At 42.0% G+C, this 22,478-nt stretch overlaps 3 protein-coding genes across 6 annotated transcripts in view; 1 reads left to right on the forward strand and 2 right to left on the reverse strand.

Annotated features, from left to right (window-relative positions):
• UBE4A (ubiquitination factor E4A) overlaps window positions 1-3,763 on the reverse strand; it is a 31,921-nt gene extending 28,158 nt beyond the window's left edge. Inside the window, exons 1-2 of one of the 2 annotated variants that reach the window (XM_014551153.2) lie at window positions 3,625-3,713; window positions 165-332 (exon numbers count right to left, since the gene is read on the reverse strand). The gene's annotated coding sequence lies outside the window, so the exon portion shown is untranslated. Of the gene's footprint in view, window positions 1-164; window positions 333-3,624 lie in introns of both variants that reach the window. The other variant, XM_006175324.3, reaches the window with a different exon arrangement.
• Window positions 3,764-6,246: 2,483 nt separating this feature from the next.
• CD3G (CD3g molecule) lies at window positions 6,247-13,351 on the reverse strand. Of its 3 annotated transcripts, none has more exons than XM_014551156.2 (7): window positions 13,200-13,351; window positions 11,046-11,069; window positions 10,160-10,384; window positions 9,435-9,566; window positions 8,833-8,876; window positions 8,331-8,414; window positions 6,247-6,997 (listed from the first exon to the last, which is right to left on the reverse strand). In XM_014551156.2, exons 1-6 carry the CDS (start codon window positions 13,252-13,254, stop codon window positions 8,349-8,351), a joined length of 546 nt encoding a protein of 181 aa, XP_014406642.1. In that variant the 5' UTR covers window positions 13,255-13,351; the 3' UTR covers window positions 6,247-6,997; window positions 8,331-8,348. The 3 variants fall into 3 exon arrangements, with proteins under 3 accessions (XP_014406642.1, XP_032328352.1, XP_032328351.1); XM_032472460.1 differs by lacking the exon at window positions 6,247-6,997 and adding an exon at window positions 7,004-7,941; XM_032472461.1 differs by lacking the exon at window positions 11,046-11,069 and having other exon boundaries at window positions 13,200-13,324.
• Window positions 13,352-14,797: 1,446 nt separating this feature from the next.
• On the forward strand, window positions 14,798-21,186 carry CD3D (CD3d molecule). The gene is made up of 5 exons (XM_006175357.3): window positions 14,798-14,932; window positions 16,548-16,766; window positions 17,231-17,362; window positions 17,634-17,677; window positions 17,894-21,186. Exons 1-5 carry the CDS (start codon window positions 14,878-14,880, stop codon window positions 17,963-17,965), a joined length of 522 nt encoding a protein of 173 aa, XP_006175419.2. The 5' UTR covers window positions 14,798-14,877; the 3' UTR covers window positions 17,966-21,186.
• Window positions 21,187-22,478: the final 1,292 nt, after the last annotated feature.

Here is a 22,478-nt window from a genome sequence, read left to right on the forward strand (position 1 = left end):
GCAATCTCTCTCTACTTCCAGGCTTACAACTACTGGTATTTCTTCCTCTAAAAACTAAATGATCTTTGCTTAATTCTATATTTAGCTTTCATAGTTTATCTGATTTTTTCCAATACCGAAGGAACACACAAATTCCTAACGTGTAACATGAAATAGATATATACCTCAAAAGTATTTAGTGGAGCTGACTGAGCCTGCATTTGCACTCTTCTGATTATATTTCCTCATTCGAGCACCAAGGGGACTCACTGGCACAACGGGATGAGCAGAGCTCCCTGAAAGGCTTTCTTCCCTTTCTGAAATTTTTAAGGCCACAGCATAGAAATACAACCCTGAAAAGGGTGGGAAGAGACAAACAATATAAATATTCTGCTTACAAGGATGCTGCACTGCTACAAGGTCAGAGACCTTAGAAGGAGTAGGGTCAGGGGTATGAATGAAAGAGGGAAAAAGAACATTTTGTCTACCTTTAATATACAGAGCCTTACAGAATCATATTAACAAAAGCCAACGCAAGTCAGAAGAGTTACCCTTGTTTTTTGGAGGAAGAGAGACTATAACACTTCTGGACAATTCTGAGGCATCTCTACCAGTTGCTTCACCCTCCTCTGTTGTGTTTTCTACATAAAAGCTAATCACTACTTAGCTGTAATGACAGGCAGACAGTCTAGCCTTGTCTCAGCATGGTGCTGGGCTTTACTGTTTCCAGGAACTGCACTGTTAGATGCTGTTCTATGTATTTTACTTTTTGCTATGTATAGTTTAGTTGAGCTTAATAATGCAAAAAAGGTAGCATATTTAATGTTGGAATTAACAACAATCTTTCAGAGGTCTTTCTTCCCATTTAAATGATGCATAAGCTTAATTATTACCTCTAACTCATGTAGATGCACCAAGAATTGTGTCACCAATAGCAGACTACCACTCTACCTCTATCCTGAAGTACCCAGAAGTCCAGAGGAATGCAGAAAGTGTAGTTAGCTCTTGTTATGTTTTTTGCCTCCAAAACATCAACCTCTTTTTCCAACATGATACCCACATTTTTTCTTTGGGGATCCATCCCATTCCCAGTCCATGTGTTCAGAAGGAGATGACCTCACCCACTAACTTTAGGAATGGCATATGAATCTGGCCTGGTCAAAAAGAATACAGCATTCTCTGGCCAAAGTGACTGATTCAGGAGTAGGCACAAGACCCTAGCAAGATCTATCAGAATCAATGAACACCACATTCAGGCCTTTGGCTAAATCTCCAGAAAAGGGAACTCTTTCTTCCTGCTTGGGTTGCTAGGCTGGTAAAATAGGAACCTGAAGTTGTCATCTTTCCACCATCTAGAGAAAGCCTACCCTAAAACTAAGCCAACGTATAGGAAATGAGATGCGAGATGGAAAGAGAGTCTTCTCGGTTATGAAAACCGAGTAGATTGCCCTATCTTGTGGAAGCCAGTTCAAGTGAGTTTTATAAAATACAAATGAAAAGAGGTCAGATTAGTACAAAGGAGATGCATCACCTGCACCATTTATGCAAAAAGGAAGTAAGTTGAAAGCCAAGAACTAGAACATATGACACAGACAGGCCCTTAAGGCTATCAAGAGATATAGAGGATTTGTCATCAAAAATGGCATGATTTCCTCCTTCCTCAATACTATACTGTCCCATTATATAAAGCTAGCTTCCCATTACATTTTATCTATGTTAATAGGATTTATAACTTTCTACATTGTATTCCTAATGTAGATCCTCTATTTTGCTAGAAGGTAAGCAATCTGAGTACAGGTTCACATCTGATTATTTCTTCTTCTGTGTCTGGCATATTCCACAATCACGAAATCCCAAATAGATATTTATTGAATGATATCAATCTTACATGTAATTACTCCTGACCGCCTTGTAATTACTAGCAGCACTCATAATCCTACTTCAAGGTAAAGGTTTTACTGTTAGTCTTGGGTTGCAGTGGAAGGTCAAGCTATTGGGCCAGACACTTGTGGCTCTTTGGTATCTCAGCATGTGTTAAATAGAGAATGGAAATAAATCTCTGTTGTCATCTCCACTACATGTCTTTTTGAAAAACAAAAAGGTTTTCACCTACCTTACTAAGTTCATCTTTTTCATATGTATTTCAAATCTGTGCAAAAACTATTTTCATAGAAAAAAAGCTAACAATTTATAGGAAAGTTTTATGGGAAAAGGGAGGACTGATCACTTGATGGGAACCTTTGTGGGGATGTCAGTTTAGATTTATTCAATGATCTCACAAATGTAAAAAGATGTCACCCATTCCAAAAGAAAGGTCCGATAAAATGGAACCTTAATATTTTGTTTAATATTCAATGTCACTGGGAATTTATAATCTCCTATTTTCAACTGCTATTCAGAGATACAGCACTATCCTGTTTGTCAGCATTTGGAATGATATAACCACCAATCCTTAGAAGCTTCTGGATTTGATTTCCTTAATACGTCCTCTTTAAAAACACATTTCCCTCTGATATACTTACTGCAAGAATCTATAATTATAATCATTGTCTACCTCCAGTCACACAAACTCCTCTCACCCTACCCTGACTCAGTCTTTTGCTTATAAACAGTACTGTTAATCATTTAAGGACCACGGTCAGGTTTTAAAGAGGTGAGCACATAAATATTTTAACATCAGACTTGGTACTGCTTTTAAACAGAAATACTTGGAATATTTCACAAAACAGGGATTGTCAAAATCAAACTTTTAAAAATCATACTCCATAAGGCCTCTTTTCTGGTAATACACAGATCGAACCAAAAAAGGAATTAAAAAAAGTTTTCACTGTTACATGCTCCACTCAATAATCCTTTCAGGCCTCTACTGTGGCAACAGATCCTTCCATCACATCAGCAAGCTAGAAGGATCTCATCAAGTCGCAAAAGAGAAAGCATTCCTTCCTGGGTCCTCTTTTATCTCAGGAGGGCTCCCACGTGAGACCAAAACAGTCCATGGCAGTGAGACTAAACACATCCTTGTTCTGGGAACGAAAATCTGATCCCAAAGAGAGGACCCATCAAATGTAAGCTTCTAACCTCTGGCTACTCAATTTTAGAAACGTCTTCTAAACCCAAATGGGGAGCAAGGAGCAGAGAGCCACGAGAGTTCTGAATGGTGAACTGATCACTTGCCTTAAGAAATGTCAACACCTTGCCATATGTATTCGACTGGTCTGATTACTGCGATTCATGTTTAGTTTCCTCTTTTTTGGCATCTGGTTATGTGTTGTCTACTCTATAAAATTTTATCCCTCCGGGTTCCATAAAGGATTCGCGGCACGGAGGCAGACCCACCCACTCGGCGCACATTCTAGAGAAAGAAAGCCAAAGATAATGCAAGGCCAGGATTCCGGCCTTTTCCGGGGGGGGGGGGGGATGGCAAAAAGGGAGAGAGATGCCAGAAGCTGCACCATTGTGAGGGGTTCCCAAACCAGACAGGGTCGAAGTTCATGAAGGAAAGAGGCAGCGGTCAGGAAAGCACAGAAGAAGGAATTTGGAGGAGGTTAAGAGTGCAGAGGTTTGGACTAGCAATCGGCTACGAGAAAAAAAAAATCCCATTGCAGCCTCAACGATCCCCTCCCCTCCGGCTATTTCCTCTCTTACCAGAGCCTGAAGGGCCAGCAGCGACGACACGACAGAATCTCAGTGGCCGAAGGGTTCCCACTTCCGACTCAGCACGGCAACCGGAATTTACGTCACGACTAGGCGCCAGGCCTTGTGGAGTCTCATCTGGGCGCCGGAAACTGGGTGTGTCGCCTCGCTCTGGAAGCGGGCGCGCAAACATCCCGAGGCGCATGCGCTAGCTAACTGGGGGCGGGGCGGAAGTGCACGGAAGTGGCGTTGGGGTCGGGTTGGGTCGGGTTGGGTCGGGTTGGGGTCGGGTTGGGGTCGGGTTGGGGGCCAGTCGGGGTGAGCTGGGAGGGGGCGTTTTGGAGCTCAGTGCAGTGTGACGGGGTCTTGGAAACCTGTGTATCAGCACCCGATATGACCGTGATCTCTGGCAGTGCTTGAGACATCTGTGAGATTCTCTTTCTCTTTTTCCCATGGGTCCTAGGCCTTTTTGAAGCAGCTTCTGTATAGATTATTATTGTCAATGAAGATTGCAGTAGCAATAACAGTAAAGTTGTGAGCTCTTATTGGATGCCAGGCAATATGCTCTCTCTGACTGGATTGCAGGTTTCTTATTTGTAAAGTAGAGATGGTGTACGTCGTCAAGGTGACTTTGAGATACACTGAGATATACAGAGGCAAAGGAAGCAGTATACTTTTCAAGAGTGCAAGTGAAAAGAAACTCCATAGAGTGACAGAAAATATTTGTAAATCACGTATCTGGTGAAGAATATCAAGCTATATAACAAACTTATACAAATTAATAACAGAAAGGCAAACAATTCAACTAAAGAATGGGCTGTGGGTTTGAATAAACACTTCTCTAAAGAAGATACATGAATGGCCAGTAAGCACCTAAGAAGTTGCTCAACAAGGAAATGCAAACCAAAACGTTGATGAAATAACACCTCACACCCATTAGGAAGGCTATTATAAATGAATAGATAATAAATGTTGGTAAGGATGTGGAAAAGTAGGAACATTTGTGCCTTACTGATGGGAATGTGAAGTAGTGGAGCGTTTTGGGAAGACAGTTTGGTGGTTCCTCAAAAAGTTAAAACACAATTATCATGTGATGTAGCAATTCCACTTCTAGGTAAATACCCCAAAGAATTGAAAGCAGGGACTCAAACAAGACACTTGTACCATGATCAATGTTAATAGCAGCATTATTCATAATAAACAGAAGGTGGAAGCGACCCAAACTGATGAATGCATAAGCAAAATGTGGTGTATGCATAAACGTGATTATTACTCAGCCTTGAAAAGGAAAATTCTGATACATGCTACAAAATGGATGAACCTTGAAAACACTATGCTAAGTGAAATCAGCCAGACAGAAAATAGTCAAATATTGTATGAGTCCCCTTATGTGTGATGCTTAGAACAGGTATATTCATAGAGATAGAAAGTAAAATAGAGATTACAAGGGGCTGGGGAGAGAGAGGAATGAGAAGTTACTGTTTAATGATAGTTTCTTCAGGGTAATGAAAAAGTTCTGGAAATGATAGTGGTGATGGTTGCACAACATTGTAATTGTACTTAATGTCACTGTATATTACACTTGAAAATGGTTAAAATGGTAAGTTTTATGTTACGTATATTTTAACACACACACACACATACACACACCCCAAAGGCTGTGTAATCTTAGAGTGCCTATTATGCTTCAGTATTATGCTAGTTCCTGAGGCTACAGTAGTGGGGAAAAAAACAAAACAAAACAAAACAAAAAACAAAACCAGTCTTCCTTCCTGGAGCTTACAATCTGGTGAGAGTGAAGTGGTAATGTAGCATTTAAAATCAATGCTCACAAGAGGGATTATTCAATAAATAGTTCTGGAATAAATGGGTAGTTATGTAGTTTAAAAGTTAATTAATGTATTAGGTCTTTACACTAAAATTAACTCAAGATGGATCAAAGATTTAAATATGTAAAATGAAACCAGGAAAATGCTAGAGGAATTAATGAGAGAAATTTTTAAAAAGAATACTCTCAAAATGGGGAAAGATCTTCCTAAATATGAAGCAACCTAGAAGCCATAAAAGAATAGTGCATTCCACTACATGCAAATATTTGTAAACTATGCATTGAAAACCAACCATGAGTAAAGTAAAAAACCAATGACATTGGAAGAATATTTGCAACTACTATCACAAACAAAAGATCTAGTTTCCTAAATGTGTAAAGGATTGTTGCAAGTCAGTAAGAAAAAGATCAAAGGCTATGAGCCTATATTTAATGAGAAGGAAAAACAAATGGTTGACCCCCATTTTTAATAAGAAAAATACACCAAGAGGGTGGAGAGGTATAGCTCAGTGGTAGAGCATGAGCTGAGCATGAGCAGGGTCCTGGGTTCAATCCCCAGTACCTCTGCTGGGGGAAAAAAACTACACTGAGATGCCATTTTACACTTATCAGATTGGCAAAGTTCAAAAAGTTTAATAGTGCACCATTGGAATGTGTATGGAACAATAGGCACTCTCGTTTACTGTTGTTAGGAATGTATTGGTCCAACCTCTATGAAGTGCAATTTGGCAATATTTAATAAAATTACAAGCGCAAGTACATTACGGCCCTGCAATCCCATTTATTTGTATTCATTACAAATAGACTTAATGTTCAAAATGACATTTATTGTTAGAATTAAAACTATAAAAGCTATAAAAGGAAGACATGAGAAATCTTTGTGACCTTGGGTTTGGCAAGGATTTCTTAGACATGACACCAAAAGCACAATCTATGAAAGAAAAAAATGGGTAAAACAGACTTCAGCAAAATTAAAAACTTTTTCTCTTCAAAAGACACCATTAAGAAAATAAAAAGACAAGCCACATACTGGCAGATGTATTTGCAAATCATGTTTCTGATAAAAAACTTGTATTCAAAATATATAGGAACTTTTACAATTCAATAGTAAGGAGAAAAACAACCCAATTAAAAAAAAAAGTTTTGAATACAGTCTTCACTAAAGATAGAATAAGAATGGCTAATGAGCACATGAAAAGATGTTCAACATCATTAGTCATTAGGGAATGCAAATTAAAGCCACAATAAGATACTATTTTACATACACTAGAATGGCCGTACTAAAAAGATAGTAACAAATATTTGTGGGGAGGTGGAGAAACGGGAACTTTCATTCATTGCTGGTGGGAGTGTAAAGTGGGACAGCCAGTTTGAAACACACTTTGGCAGTTTCTTAAGAAGTTATACATAAATTTACCATACAGCCCAGCAATTCTTCACTCCTAGGTATCAACCCAGACAAATGAAAACATATGTCCACACAAAGATTTGCATGAGAGTGTTCGGAGCAGCATATTGTATGACTCCATTTATATGAAGTGTCCAGAAAAGGCAAATCTAAAGAGACAGAAAAGAGATTAGTGACTGCAACAAGGGAACAAGTACTGACTGCAAACACCACAGGCGATCTTAAGAGACTGATGGAAATGTTCTAAATCTGGATTATGATCATGGTTGTACAACTGGATAAATTGACCTAAAATTACCGAGAACAGGTGAAATCCACTTAAAATGAGTGAAATTTATAGCATGTAAATAATACCTCAATACAATTATTTTTAAAAATGACATTTGTACAATGTTAGTCATTCTGATATTGTAAGAGCAAAAGATTGGAACCAACCAAATTGTCCATTGATAGAAGACTGGTTAAATAAATTATAGGAGATCTGTACAAAGCAGGTACACTAAGAAAAAAAGAATCTCCTTCAAATACTGGTATGAAATGATTTTCAGGTTTTATTAGGTGAAAAGTACAAGAACTAGATTATGATAACATTTGTGTGAAAATAGGGGAAGGGAGAATAATGTGTACTTAAGAATTTGCTTATGTATGCCTAGAATACCCCTTATATATATAATACTTTATCTTGTAAGGATATATAAGAAATTAGTATTATTGTTTGCTTCTGGAGAAGGCAACTGGGTGGCTAGGGACGGAAGTGGAAGGAAACCCTTCACTGAATATTTGAACCATGTGAACTATGACTTATACACAAAGTAAATAAAAATTAAAACTTAAAAAATTATATTCAAAAATTTATTTGACCTTTTCATTTTTCTCTTACAGAAAAATTACTTCCGATAGGTGGCGCTCCTGAAACACCATACATGTTTTTACTCTTATTTTGAGAAAAAAACAAATTTGCTCTGATGGCCTTTCTTCTCCATTTGTCACCTCTGGGAACCTTGAGTGTAGATTTAGGGCTGAAATTCTCTCTGCTAGGATTGCTCCAAAACATATTGCTTTGTTTCTAAGAACTGATTAGTAGAGAAAACACCTGGATTGAAAAAAGAAAAACTGCAAATGGTTCAGAAAACCAAATATTGCTTGGGTTCCTGATTGACACTTCTGGTTGATTGAATCAGAACTTCTGATCGATTGATTGATTGATTGGAAGGTTAACATAGGCCAGTGGTTCTTAACTAAGGGCAATTTTGCCCCTGAGGGAAAACTTGCAGTATCTAGAGATATTTTTGTTGTCACAACTGGACAACTGGCATCTGGTAGGCATCTGCTGCTAAAAACCCTACAATGCAGGAGAGTCCCCCCATACAAGGAATTATCAATCAGCCTCCTACCCCCATCCTTATAACTGCTTGGGGAAAGGAGATAGACTTGGCAGTCGGTAGTGCAAAGCACTTTCTTAACTGGTATAGAAGGACACACCTGCTCTGAGTCCTGGGCTCAATTTTTCCTCAAATGGTTTCCTTGAAGATGGCTGTATTGGTCATCTTCTCGTTCCTTAAGGGGCTAAAAAAGGACAGAACAGTGATAAGCTCATTTTCCCTCATCCTCTGTGAGTTAATTTGATGCATATTTATTGAGTGCTTTTTGTGCTCAAGTCTTTGGAGTGGTTGCTTCATGGTCCTGGGGGTGGAAGAGGACAAGCAGGTGGAGGCTCTGTATCTAGTTTCTCTGTGTGGCCCTCTCAGTGTGTTCTTCAGCTTTTTCTCACTAGATCCTGACCTCAGTCTCTCTCAATGACCTTAGTCTCTCTCAACCCTTCTTTTTATTTCATCCATTCTACCCAAATGGCTAAGGATGCCATCATCTGGTAGGTCCTAAGCAGTTTCTTATCTGCATAGTAACTTCCAAATAACTTGCCTCCTGACCCCCAAATTTTACCACTACTAACTAGCAATGTCTCTTTCATTCCACATTCCCTTACCTGGTAGAGCTGGTCATTGGACAACAGTGTCTGCTTGTCTGAAGCTGCACAAAAAATAAACAAAATATACATATACACAAGATAGAATGGATAATAAATTGGGTTATAGTCACACAATGTAGTACTGAATAGCAATAGGAATTAGAGTTCATACTGTATGAGCCTATTTACATAAGGAACAAAGCCAGACAAAATTAATCAATGTTAGAAGTCAGGATAGTGGTCACTTTTGGGACCAAGTGGAGACTGGACATGACCACACCATTAATTCTCTTTCTTAAACTTGGTGCTGGACTTATGTGTGTGTTTCTTTTGAATTATATGTATGTGATTCATACACTTTTCTCCATGTAGGTTTTACTTCAATGAAGAGTTTTTAGAAAGCACAGAGGACAAATCAGAGAAAGCTGGCTCTTGAGACAGGCAAATATGCTGTGAAAACACCAAGAGTCCTTTTCTCTTGCCTACAGAGCCAGTGCCTCACCCAACCATGCTCATCAGTAACACGTGCCAACTCAGTCTCTTCTATTGGGTCTGTTTTGGTAGGAAGGAAGCTGAGGGTCCCAGGTGGTCTCATCTCTCATCTAAGAACATTCTTTTACCTCTTGACTGGTGAACTCCATCCTGTCCAGCAATAAAGTAGACCCCAACAGCAAGGAGGAAAATGCTGATGATTTCCGCGAAGATAAAGCCAGACACAGTGGCTGAACTCAGCTCAATGCAATTCTGACACACTGTGGGGGAAGGGAGGGACAAGCATCCTTCAGGTTGTGAAAGTTGTTCTGGATTTTTTTCTCCTGCCCATCAGCAGTGATGCCTTTGTCTAGGGCAGCAGGCTGCTCGCTCTGTGGGTGGTATGGCAAGGGAATTGCCTGAGAAGATCTTTGGACTAAGAACTCAGTGCTTTTTGATGTTCCTCTGTCCTCCAGGAATCTTGGGGAAGCCCATGTAGTCCTACTACCAATAACTATTTAAATAAAAGGAAGACTACATCCTTTTCTCTGTGCTCAACTTTCTTCCACATTTTGCTGCTTCTCACCTTATAATGTCCCCTGCCTCCCACTCAAACTCAGTTTATACAAACTGCTGACTGCTCCAATATTAGGGCCTATCCAAAAGTGAACCAGGCCTTGCAGAACTGGCTAAGCTTTTTCAAGAAGTTGGGGGAACTGCCTTGTTAAATTAAAAAAGAAGTAAGCTGAGATTAAGAAAACTGGCTCTTACGTCACTGTTCAGCATCTCTTTCCACACTCATCCCAGACAAGAAGCTCACCAGAACAGCAAGTACTGCTTAATTTCACACAAGCAAACCCAAAGGGATACGTACTTCTATAATATATTTGGAGTCGTTTTGATGTGGCCTTTGATCCTTTACACCAATATATCCCTCGAGGGTCCTTGGTACTGCTCCCTAGATTCCAAATATTTTTACTTGCATCTGGAGAACTTATTTCCTTCCCATCTTTAAACCATCTGATATTGTCTCCCACATTACAAGTCAGAAGTACTGAACCATCTTCTCGATTGTCATCCACTTCTACTAAATGTGTTCCTGAAAAAAGGAAATGCCTGTTAAGGATCTTGCCTCCAAAATTTTCCCTGCCTCAGGAGAAGACCATTAGAGCAGTGTTTCTTAATCTTTAATGTGGACAGGAATCACATGGAGATCTAGTTGGAATTTCAGGTTCTATTCAATAGTTCTGGGGAGGGACTGAGATTCTGGATTTCTAACATGCTCTCAGGTGATCCCAACGCTGTTGGCTCATAGGTCATACTTTGAGTAGTACCTAGCTGCTAGGGTCCTTTTTCTCCTCCAAGAATTAGAAAATTGTTTAGCTACAGGAAAGCTGCCAGAAAGATCAAGCCTGGCCACTGATTTGGTTGACAATGGAGAGGTCTGCTGTTTATCATTCATCATCCCATCCCTTCTAAGCTGTTCACTTGCTCCTATAGGACTACTGCTGTGGGAAGCCATATTTCCATGAATTTCCTCAGAGAATTTTTTTTTAATAGTCTTTAGTGTTATTAATTTAATTTAATTTAATTTAATTTAATTTTTGTGGAGGGGAGGTAATTGGTTTTATTTATTTATTTGTCAGAGGTACTGGAGTTGGAACCCAGGACCTTGTGTATGCTAAGCATGCACTCTACCACTGAGTTACACTCTGCCCCCTTCTCAGAGTTTGAGCATAGAAAGAAGCCATCTCCCCTACCGTTTTCCGACTGGGCCATAGTACCTGTAGAGACAGAAGAGGGACAGAATCAGCTGGGCATCGAGTCAATCAGATCCCGTGAAGTATCATTTCCATGGTCATTTGAGGCCAAGGTGGAGAGAGATCCTAACCCATGTGACAGTATCTATACCTGTTTCTCTGGATTGTAGCCTATATCACCAAATTGAATTTAGGGTGTGGTCTAATAAAGAATTTGTCTGGTCTTTGTCTTGGGTTGCTGGGAGAAGAGTTTCTAAACCCTTGGAATTTCATGAATGGTAGGATTGCCTTTGTGATTCTTGGTGGGTCCTTGGACCACATGAGTTTATGCTAATGATATGACTCAGGATGAGACTGGTCAAGACCAATCCTGTGATTAGCGAGTTGTGATTTGAACCCTAGGAGGGAAAGGGGACAGGAGATTGAGTTCAGTCATATGACTAATGATTCAGTCAATCATGCCTATGTAATGAAACCCCAATAAAAACTCAGTGGTGCTTCCTAGTTGGTGAACATATCAATGTGCCAGGAGGGTGATGTAGTCTAATTCCACAAGGAGAGGGCATGGAAGCTCTGTGTTCAGGACCTTCCCAGACCTCACCCTATGTATCTCTTCATCTGACTAGATCTGATTTTATTTTTTAATAAAACTGTAGTAATAAGTATAGGACTCTTTCGAGTTCTGTGAGTTGTTCTAGCAAATTATCAAACCTGAGGGGATTCCTAGGAACCCTTCAGATTTGCAGCCAGTTCAACAGAAGTGTGAGTGTTCTGGGGATCCCTGAACTTGTGCCTAGCATTTAAAGTGAGGGCAGTCATACTGGGGACTGTGCCCTTAACCTGTGGGATCTGATGCTAACTCTGGATGGTTACAGGCAACACCCTTATGTATACAACTCAGTGTCTGTACAACGCGGAAGACTCTGATCCTGTAACAGCTAAAGCCCTAACAAAGACTGGGTGTGTGTTAGGTAAAGTCTTTGAGAGCTGAGTTACTTCCAAAATCTTCAGCCGTGGTGATCCATTTCTTGTGGAAATCCTTAATGTTCCAAAGGAGTTAGCCATTAACTATGCCTCAGATCTGTCTCAAAACTCAGAGTAGTAGATTGCATGGTAGAAATACTATAGAGAACTAGCACTGGAATTAAATTCAGTTGGATTTAATCCAATCATTTACCAAGCGCTATTAGGTGCCTGACATGATTAAGCAGTGTGGAAGAAGACAATGGTGTTACAAAGAACCAGTTTCTGCTCCTGTAGAGTTTATAGTGAAGTGGAAAAAGTAAACACAAATGTAATTAATGTAATAAAACTTAGAGTATCATTTAGTACTTATATAAATGCATATGAAAGAGGTAGAAGCTATTGATTTTGCCCAAGGGTGAGGGACAGGGAAAGCTTTACAGAGAAGGTGGCATTTGACTCTGCCTTGAAGGATGAGTAGGAATTCACTAGACAGAGAAAGGCATTCCAGATAGAAAGAACAACTGAACAAAGACACAGTCTTGGAAAAGGACAAGAGAGGTGTGGCTCGAGGTGGAGTGTGTGATGGGGAGAGATGGGGCATAGATCAAAGCATGATGGAAATAGTTGGAAGGAGTCAGCTTTCTTAGAACTTCACACAGGGTTGAACTGTTTATGAACAGCACCCAGTGCAGTGCCTAGAAGATGGTAGGAGCTCTATATATTTTGAAGGAATGAATGAACGAATAGATGGGTTAGGGTTAGGGTTAGTGTTAGGATCTCACCCATATTTTTTGGCCAGTTGACCAAATGACCCACCCACTGAGTGAATGCTTTGTAGACCTACTACCTAACCCCAGCTCTGAGTTAAGGAACACGTATCTTTTCTCTTTAGGTTCCTGGCCTGTGCCCTTTGGGCTACATTCATACCTAAAATGGCGGCATCCGGATCCTCTCTCAAGCCAGTAAAATCCTCTGTTTTGATTTCTTAAGAGACAAGAACCCCATCTCTCCCATGGAACACTGCTTCTCTCTAGCAGAGAGCAGTAAGAAGCTTCATTTTTGCCCTTCCTTCTCTGAACTTTAGGATGACAACTCAGGGTTATGGATCCCAATATTCTTGTCTCTCTATTGGTGGCTTCTTCCTTTGAGCCCTTCTCTAGGCTGTCAGATCCCCTAGGAGGTTCTTACCTTGAAAAAGAGTGATAGCCAGGATGAGGCCAGCCAGATGCTTCCCCTGCTCCATATCAGTCTCTGTGCTTGCCCCGCAGAAGCTCTGAGCAGCCCCTAGCAGCCAGGCAGCCTGTGCTAGCAGCTAGCCTGGCTCCGCCCAGCACCCTTTGGGCTGAGGCGCTGGTGAGAAGGCAAGAACCCAGAGCCTCCACCCTCTGCTTCAAGCATGTGCAGCGGTGGGGGGTGGGGGTGGGGTCAGGAGGACTGCAGGTGCAGAGGTCTATTGCTTTTCCGTTAAGGAGAGGATCATGGGGGTTGATGGGAAGGGGGCAGGAGAGTGTGCTGGATTCCCATCTCAGAGAGTCAGCTTGCACAGAGATCACCTTGGGTGCTGGGCAGTGGGTAGCCTGGGCCCCTTTCTTCATGAGGAAGATAACCATCTCCACCACCATTTGTTGCTAGATTTCAGACAGTTGTTGCCTGTTGCTAGTTGGTATTAGAACTGATGAATTTAGATGAGAACTCTTAGTTGCTCAGGGCTGGAGCTCTGAACAGAAAGCCACCTCAGTCTAGGGATTTTTCACTGCTCTTTTGAGATGAGATCATTAAAGAGGTGCCTGCTTGGAAAGGAATATGTAGGACAATTACAACAAGACAAGCCATGTATCCCCAGGGACTAGGGCCTCAGCTGAGGTCTGAGGATCTCAGACCCCTCAGCCACTCAGTGAATCAACTAAAATGTACAGAACTCTCATTCCGTGCCAGGCACAAGCCATATGCTGATATGCTGGGGACACAGAAGCCCGCAAGACACGTACAATCTCTGCCCCCAGTTAAATTATAGTCCAACCTCTGCAATGAAGACAGTTTTGGATCTCCATAGCCCAGAGGGAGAAAGTCCATTTGTCTCCTGGGGTGGCTCCATTGTGCTTGTGAGTTAATCATATTGCTATTAATAATTCTCTCTTATTGAGCACATATGATGTGTCAGGCACCATGCAAACATTCTGTTCAAATCCTTATCATGATACTGAGGGAAATTGGCTTTGAAAAATCCCATGACTGGTCCAGGCCCAGCAGATAGGCAGTATGGCAGCCAGGATGCAAATTTCTTTTTAGGGGGCTCTCAAAGCTCAACCTCCCACTGATAAGAAGCTACTTAGTCTGGTGTCCCAGGCTGCCCAAGGAGGACCTTGGGCAGGGTCCCAAGAAAGACCAGGAATATGGGAACCTAGCTGGCATGGTTTATGGGATGGGGCACCCAGGTTCTCTCAAGGGTTTTGAGAAGTGGCAGTTTTTAGATGGTGAGTAAATATAGTGATGTTGCTGACAGGAACTCTGAATTTCTTGTTTTTCATCAGTGACTCAGGAAAGGACACTCTAAATTTCTGTTTGCTACCTAGAAATCCAGGCAACCTTTTCCATATTCTCTGCTTCTACCTTCCACCCCACCCTGAGCTCTGAGCTCAGAGAAAGAGCGATTTGCAACTGCTTTCCTTCTACCCCGCCCCCAGCCTCCACTTAGCCTGCAGTCTCCCATCACCAACAGCGGAGTGCAAAGAAATAGGCGTCTTCTAGTTTCTCCCCCACCCTTTACTTTTTCCGGTACCCGTGAGTTAGTTGGGGGAGGGCAGCTCTTGCCCTGGCTGATGGTTCTGTGGCCTGCGTCTGTCTACTGGATGAATTCTGCTAGAAGATGGAACACAGCAGGTTTCTGGCTGGCTTGATCCTGACTGCCCTTCTCTCCCAAGGTAAGGCTTCTCTGGGTGGGAGGGGGCATCTTGGAGAAGGACCTGAGAGGGACATTAGCACCTGGAGTGAGATCCACTTGAAAGTCCTTCTCAATGCGAGCTTCATTCACCAGGCAGGTTTGTCAAGGAGGGCAGTGTTGGGATGTAGCACAGGGGTCTAGGAAACAGGCTCTTGGCTTTGACGGACTCCAGCTAGGGGTGCATCTTGGCCTTGAAAGTCTCTCTGAAGACCTTAGGCCAGAGATCAGTAGGAAGTGTTGTAGTAGTGTGCGTCTGAGCCTAAGGTTGGTAATGGGAGCACTGTTCCTTCTAAGGCCTCTGGGATCCAGGACTCTTGGTCATTTGGCCATCATTTATGTTACCACTTGGGGCCATGGCTCAGCACTTAGGGGGATAATTTAAGGGAAAAGTTAAATTGAGGCTGAACAGAAGGGAGGGCAGATTTGGGGTAAAAGAACAATCAACTTATTCTGGTTTGCCTGGTTTTAAAACTGATAGTCCTATGTTCCAGGAATTCCCTCAACCCCAGGCAAACTGGGATGAATGATTACCCTAGTAGTCAGCTTTTTTGGGACATCCAGGATTTCCATTAGAATTGGATCCTCAAGGAAGACATGACTTTACGATGTGAAGCATCTGGTGTACATGTGCCTCCCTGAGAATACATGCATATTCTTCTGACTCGCTACAGAGGCATGAGAAACAGTTATCCTGGGGGTTTTCTAGAGGATGCTAATCTATCCAAATTGGTAATTGACTATGAAACTCACAGAGAATGTAGATTCCACTTTTCCCTGGGATTGGAGATACAGATTCCAGCGCCTCTGTGGGCAGTGGAGATGCCCTCAGTCAAAGCAATTCAGTGGATCTAGAAAGGTGCTGTGCATACCTCTAGCCCTTAAACTCCCCTACAAGACTTGACTTGTGTGGCACCCAAGAATGGATTCAATAAAAAAAAAAATTTCCCCCCATTCCCTAAGGATAGAACAACTAAAAATCATTACATGGGATTTGCCCTCGGTCTCTTTCTGGACTACTGGGCTGGTAATTCATATCAGCTTTCCCCCTACTTCTAACCATCAGTGGCCCTGGGAAAGGCTCTAGTAGTGAGAGTCCCACTCCCTTGGGAGTGACTGGGGCAAGGGCAGAGGGAGAGTGAAGAGGATGAGAAGTTGAAATGGGAGTGTTGCAGGTGGCTGGGAAGTAGAATTGGAAGTTTTCTTGGAGAAAAAATGTGGACATCTCCAATTGAGGACGGTTCTTCTGCTTTCCCTATCTCTTGAGTGTTTCAGTAGTCTGGACTCTACTTCTAATCAGTGGTCTGAACACATTTCCAGGAAGTTTCTTGGATCAAACTAGTTCCACGGTTTCCTCCTTTGCTCCATGTCCTTGAGGGCCTGGCCTCTCTTGTACTGCATCCTTGTGTCCTTCCTGGCCCCTGAAGTTCATGCAGAGTCTGCTGAAGCCTTTCTTTTGTGACTTCCATCTTTCTCACTAGAAGCCATGAACTGTTCTAGACCTAGAAAGTGGCTCTTCTTGAGTATGGGCCTCAGCAGAACAAGGGATCTGGTGTTGACCAAATTGCTGGTTCTAATCGTGGTATTTTTTTCCTTAGTGAGCCCCTTCGAGATAGATTTGAAGGAACTTGAGGACAAAGTATTTTTGAGTTGCAATACCAGCATCATATGGCTAGAGGGAACAACAGGAACACTGGCCTCAGATACTAAGAGTCTGGATTTGGGAAAACGCATGCAGGACCCACGAGGAGTGTACAGGTGCAACACAACAGATAAACAAACGGACAAAGAGACTACTCTGCAAGTATATTTTCGAAGTATGTGCCTCCTGGACCCTTTGAGTTGAAATGGTTGGGGCCTCTAGATATGGGAACTTTCTAGCTGGAGGGGGCTGTGGTGTGCCAATCTGTTCTCTAAACAAACTGGGTTGCTCTTGTAATGGTATGAGTCAGATTTTGGAGCCCTCAGAGTGGAAAAGAGCTTTATGGCGAAAGAGCAATAGGAAAAATACTGCTTATGACGCAAGCAGCAGGGGCTTGGTTGGGGGGATGGTTTGGCCTACTGCTTTATTCAAGTTCCTGAAGAGCTGAGACTACTTCTTGGCTCTCCTCAGGGATTTCTTGGGCAGAAGGTTAGAGGTGGATGTAGCAAGGCTCTCAGGAGATCTTTCTCCAAGATTGGGTCTTGGCATGAGAGATCCTGGGGCAGCCCTAAGAGGCAGAGATGGTTCCGTGGTCTTGAAGACTCTTCATCTCTCCTCTCACTTCCCTTCCCCACACAGTGTGTCAGAACTGTGTGGAGCTGGACTCAGCCACCCTGGCAGGTATTATCATCACCGACATCATTGCCACTCTGCTCCTTGCTGTGGGAGTCTACTGCTTTGCTGGACACGAGACTGGAAGGGTCTCTGGGGGTAAGTGGAAGGGACAGAGCATGTGTGTGTTGTGGATGTGAGTGTGTATCTGCTAAGGAATGGGGCTGGTGGTGCCTTGTGACCCATCTGGGAGTCACTCTTGCAATCTCTTAAGGACTCCTACAACTGGTTATTAGCAGAGGTTGTGACCCATTTAGTTCATACAGATGTCTGAGGGTGTGACCAGCTGTAGTACCCCTGCAGTGTTCAAGGGGTCTCACTGTCCCATCTTCCTAGACCCCTGTTGACTCTCTTTGCCTGGTTCTTCTAGCTGCTGACACTCAAGCTTTGTTGAGGAATGACCAGCTCTATCAGGTAAGCCCTGAGGGGAAAAAGGTGAGAATGGGAGAGGAGTGAGTGGGGATGGAGAGCCTGACATTAGGTGTAACAGTGTGTGTGAGGGTCCTAGTGGGGAATTCATCACTGGGGAGTCTGGAAAGGCTAGGCATGAGCTCTCATCTGCGGGACCTGCTGGGGTCTCACTAGGAGAGTCCTGATCCTGCCTCATTGTTCCCCCTTCTCATCTCTCAGCCCCTTCGAGGTCACAGTGATGCTCAGTACAGTCGTCTTGGTGAGAACTGGGCGCGGAACAGGCGAACCTGAGGCTGGTGGCTTCTAGGCGCATCGGTTATCGGCTGCACGTTCTCTCCTTGCTCAACCAAGAAAGATGTCCTCCTTCACTCAGCAGGTGCCTGGACTTTTGAAGGCTTCTGGGCAAAGCATGGGAGTTGTCCTGACTTGGCTGGGCCCTTGCCCCACCCAGCCACCTGCGTCCGTCCTTCACTCCTTCCCTTCCTCTGCCCCACATGGATGGTGCAATAGGCAGTCTCCCACCATATCCTGGCCCACTGGTGTTTCTGGCCTGGTGGGCTCCCTGGGTTCAGGATCAGCCTCTTGGCTCTAGTCCCCTATTACAACCCTTCCACAGCATTGACTTTCTCACCATAGTGGAGGGCGGGCTGCTGTGTTTAGGGACCCAGCCACACAGAAGTTTCCATGACATTGTGAGTGAAGGTGGCAGAGATATTAAGGGCCCTGGGATCACTTCTTATCAAGGCTCCGAGTGCATATGACAAAGTCCCACTTCTGCTAAGGGGCTGGCTTTGGCTTTATGACCCCCATGGAGTGTTAGCCACTACCTACAAGGAGGTCTCAGGGGAAGCCCCTTCAGTAACCTTTTCCCCTATGTAGAAGGTACCATTCTATTTTCTTCACCCAGAACCTGTCCTTGCCCTGCTCCTGCCTTCTGCATGATAAACTGACATCAGAAAGCCTTCATCAATTAAAACACATTGTCCTTCTCCACCCACCTGGAAAGCTGGAGTCTAGACTGGATAGGGGCTTGGGATATTTTCAATAGATGTCATCTTCAGCCAGTGGGTTAGCGGTGGTTCTGGAACTTTGAGATTTATTAAAAATATAGACACTCGGGTCCCTTTTGGGGCACTTTTGGGTCTCCAGGTGATTCTGAAGCAGCCCTAACTCAGAGACACTCTAGAAGATTTACAGGAAGAATTGAAGCCACTTACTCTTTGATGTGCTTTATGTCCATTCCTGTCTACCATGGGTAGGAACTCCTATTTTTGTTTTCTAAGAGTAATTCAGAGAACTTCAGAAGTTTAATGAGTGGGACTTTCTTAGACCAGGGTTCCCAAAGGAGAAAAGAATTAACAACCACATCAGCCAGAGATCTGGATGATTCTGCCCACTATCTCCTCGAGGTATACGTAGACCCTAAGTTTGTTAGAGACAGAATGAACTTCCAATTCATACATGCTTCATTCATGGTTATGATTGATTCCTACCCTTTATATCCCTACTACTGCAGTCCTCCTAGCCCTAGACCCGACTTTCACCCTGGATGCCTCCACCTTGAGCAGTCCTTCCATGGCTTGTATTGCACCAATGCTTGTACCCTTCCCATGCCCTGCTCACTTCCTTTGACCCTGTGCTCTCATATGCCCTTACATCCCCCTATGCTGCTCACCAGTTCTCCACATTGGCTGCACATTGGAATCTCCTGGGTAGCTTTCAAAGTACTGATGGCGGGGGTGTCACCCCCAGAGATTCTGATTATATTGGGCTGGAAAATCAGGACTTGTAAAACTGCCTATAGTGATTCTAATGTGAAGCCAAGGTTGAGAAATTCTACCCTTCACCTGAGCCCTTCTGGAATTTTGGGTCCCTTCAGCTCTCATTTTTTTGTGCTTTTAAAATACTCCTCATCTGCAAAATGGAGCCAGGGGAGCACCTGCATCACAGGGTCCTTGAAGAAATGGACAGTGCAGAGAAAGTCCTACGAAGGGGGTCTAGGTCAATAAATGATCTCATCTCCTCCCCCTCCAAATAAATAAAATAAAATAAAATAAAATAAAATAAAAAAATAAAATAAAATAAAATAAAATACAGCTTTACTGGAGCCAATTGACATGAATAAACTGCATATATTTAAAGTATAAAATTTGATAAGTTTTGGCATATGTGTACACTTGTGAAACATCACCACAGTTGATAGTTATGAACCTACCCAACATCCTGAACAATTGTGCCCTCCTTCTTCTCCTTATCCTCCAACCCTCCAGGCAACCACTGAAATGCTTTCTGTCATTATAGATTAGTTTCCATTTTTCTAGAGTTTTATATGAATGAAATAATATGCACCCTTTTTTGATCTAGCTTCTTACGCTCAGCATAATTATTTTGAAATTCATCCATGTTGTTGCATCTATCAATGGTTCATTCCTGTTTAATGTTCAGTAGTAGTCCATTGTATGGATATACCACATGTTGTTTATCCATTCACCTCTTGATTGTCTTTTGAGTATTTCCTGGTTTTGGCTGTTACAAATTAAGCTGCTATGAATATTCATATATGTCTTTATATAAATCATGTACACAAGGACATATGTTTTTATTTTTATTGGATGAATACTCAAGAGTAGGATGGCTGGGATGCAACTCTTAAAGAAAGTAGTTCGGTTATTCTAGGTCCTTTGCAGTCCTCTGTGAATTAGCTTCTATTACTACAAAACGCCTTCTGAGATTTTGGTGAGGATTGCATTGAATTTATAGACCATTTGGGGGAGAACTGACATCCTAATGCTACTGAGTCTTCCAGTTCATGAATATGTCTTTTGCCAGATTTATTCCTAAGTGTGTATGGTATTTTTAAAAATTCCATTTCCAACTGTTCATCGAAAGTACATAGAAATACAATTACTTTTTGTATATTGATCTTCTACCCTGAAAACTTCCTAAACTCATTTATTAATTCTAGCAGCTTTTTTTTTTTTTTGGTAGATCCCATTAGATTAGATTTTCTCCATAGAAGATCATGTTGTTTGTGAATAAAGGCAGTTTTTAATTTCCAACATTTCCATTTCCAACCTGGATGTCTTTTACTTCTGTTTCTTGGCTTATTGCACTGCTAGAACCTCCAGTACAATGTTGAGCCGAAGTGGAGAAAGGACCTCCTTGTCTTATTTGTGACCTTAGGAGGAAAGCATTGTCTTTCATCATTAAGTATGATGTTGGCTGTAGGTTTTTGTTAGATGCCATCTAGTAGGTTGAGGTCGTTCCCTTCTCTTTCTAGTTTGCTGAGAATTTTTAGCAAAAATAGTTGTTGAGGGTTGTCACATGTTTCTTCTGCAGCCATTGAGTTGATTATATGGTTTTACTTTTTTTTTTTGTCTGTTAATATGGTAAATTACATTGGCAGCATGATTTGTTAAACCAATCCTGTATTCCTGAAATAAACTGTACTTGGTCATTATGTATTATTCTTTTTATATATTACTAGATTAAATTTACTAAAATTTTGTGAAGAATTTTTGCATTTTTTCATAAGGAATATTCGTCTGCAACTTTCTTTTCTTGTAATGTCTTTGTCTGGTTTTGATAGGATGTACATGTATATATGCACAGAAAGAGAAGATAGAAGAGAGAGATTTATTTTAAGGAATCAGCTCATGCAATTGTGAAGCTGGCAAGTCCAAAATCTGCAGGGTGGGCTGGCAGGCTGGAGACCCAGGGAAGGATTGATGTTGCAGGTTGAGCCCAAAGGTAGTCTACAGGCAGAGAGAGCTCCCTCTTCCTCAGAGGACTTCAGTCTATTTTTTCTTAAGGCTTTCACTGATTGGGTGAGGCTCACCTATAATATAGAAGGTAATCTGCTTTCCTCAAAGTCTACTGACTTAAATGTTTTTTATCAAATCACACAATGTGAGAGTTGTGGGTTAAGTTTTATTTAGGGCAAAATGAGGACTATAACCTGGGAAACAGCATCTCAGATAGCTCTGAGGAGCTGCTCTGAAGTGGCAGGGGGGAACTCAGTATTAGATATGATTACAGTGAAGTGGGGTACGTGCAGTCAAGCACACATTTATGCAGAGGCTTGCAGCTAGTCACAAGGAGCAGATGTCACCATTAATTATTTTAGTGCTTTTCTAGATATGAGGAGACACAAGAATTTGGGCTCATAAAACCTCCTGAAAATATCTAACTAGCTGTAAGTCTGTTCTGCCAGTTTTCCCAGAGCACAGAGTGCCTCATTCCTGATCTCCACCCTGAAATCCTTTCAGGGAGGTTTGGAGGTCAGTGGCTGCAGCAGATCATGATTAAATCCAAGCAGGGGCAGATGACAAGTGCCAATTTTTAGTTGGCAGTGTTAATCTCAGCTAAAAAATACCTTCACAACGCAATCCAAATGTGTTTGACCAACTACCTGGGTATTGTGACTCAGCCAAGTTGACATATATAATTAACCATTACACAGGATAAATTTGGTCTCTTTGGAATGAGTTGGAAGTATTCTCTTCGCGTTTCTGAAAAGGCTTGTATAGAATTGGTATTATTTCTCCATTAAATGTTTGGTAGATTACACTGAAAAAAATATATGTATATTTATGTATATGTATAATTGAATCGCTTTGCTGTACCCCTGAAACTAACATTGTAGATCAACTACACTTCAAAAAAAAATGTTTAGTAGATTTCACCAAGGAAACCATCTTGGTCTGAAGTTTTCTTTGTGGAAAGATCTTTAACTCTCAATTCAATTTATTTAACAGCTAACGGGATATTTTATTTATCTATTTCATCTCCAGTGAGTGGACAA

This window comes from Camelus ferus, chromosome 33 (genome assembly GCF_009834535.1).
Source record: "Camelus ferus isolate YT-003-E chromosome 33, BCGSAC_Cfer_1.0, whole genome shotgun sequence".
In the NCBI taxonomy this organism is placed as follows: Eukaryota; Metazoa; Chordata; class Mammalia; order Artiodactyla; family Camelidae; genus Camelus; species Camelus ferus.

Coding starts and splice junctions, on each gene's coding strand:
- CD3G (XM_014551156.2), bottom strand. CDS start 13,254: ATGGAGCAGGGGAAGCATCTGGCTGGCCTCATCCTGGCTATCACTCTT. Junction 10,385..11,045: donor TATGGCCCAGTCGGAAAACG/GTAGGGGAGATG, acceptor TCCTTTTTTCAG/GAACACATTTAGTAGAAGTG. Junction 9,567..10,159: donor ACTCCAAATATATTATAGAA/GTACGTATCCCT, acceptor CTTCCCCCACAG/TGTGTCAGAATTGCATTGAG.
- CD3D (XM_006175357.3), top strand. CDS start 14,878: ATGGAACACAGCAGGTTTCTGGCTGGCTTGATCCTGACTGCCCTTCTC. Junction 14,933..16,547: donor GACTGCCCTTCTCTCCCAAG/GTAAGGCTTCTC, acceptor TTTTTTCCTTAG/TGAGCCCCTTCGAGATAGAT. Junction 16,767..17,230: donor TCTGCAAGTATATTTTCGAA/GTATGTGCCTCC, acceptor TTCCCCACACAG/TGTGTCAGAACTGTGTGGAG.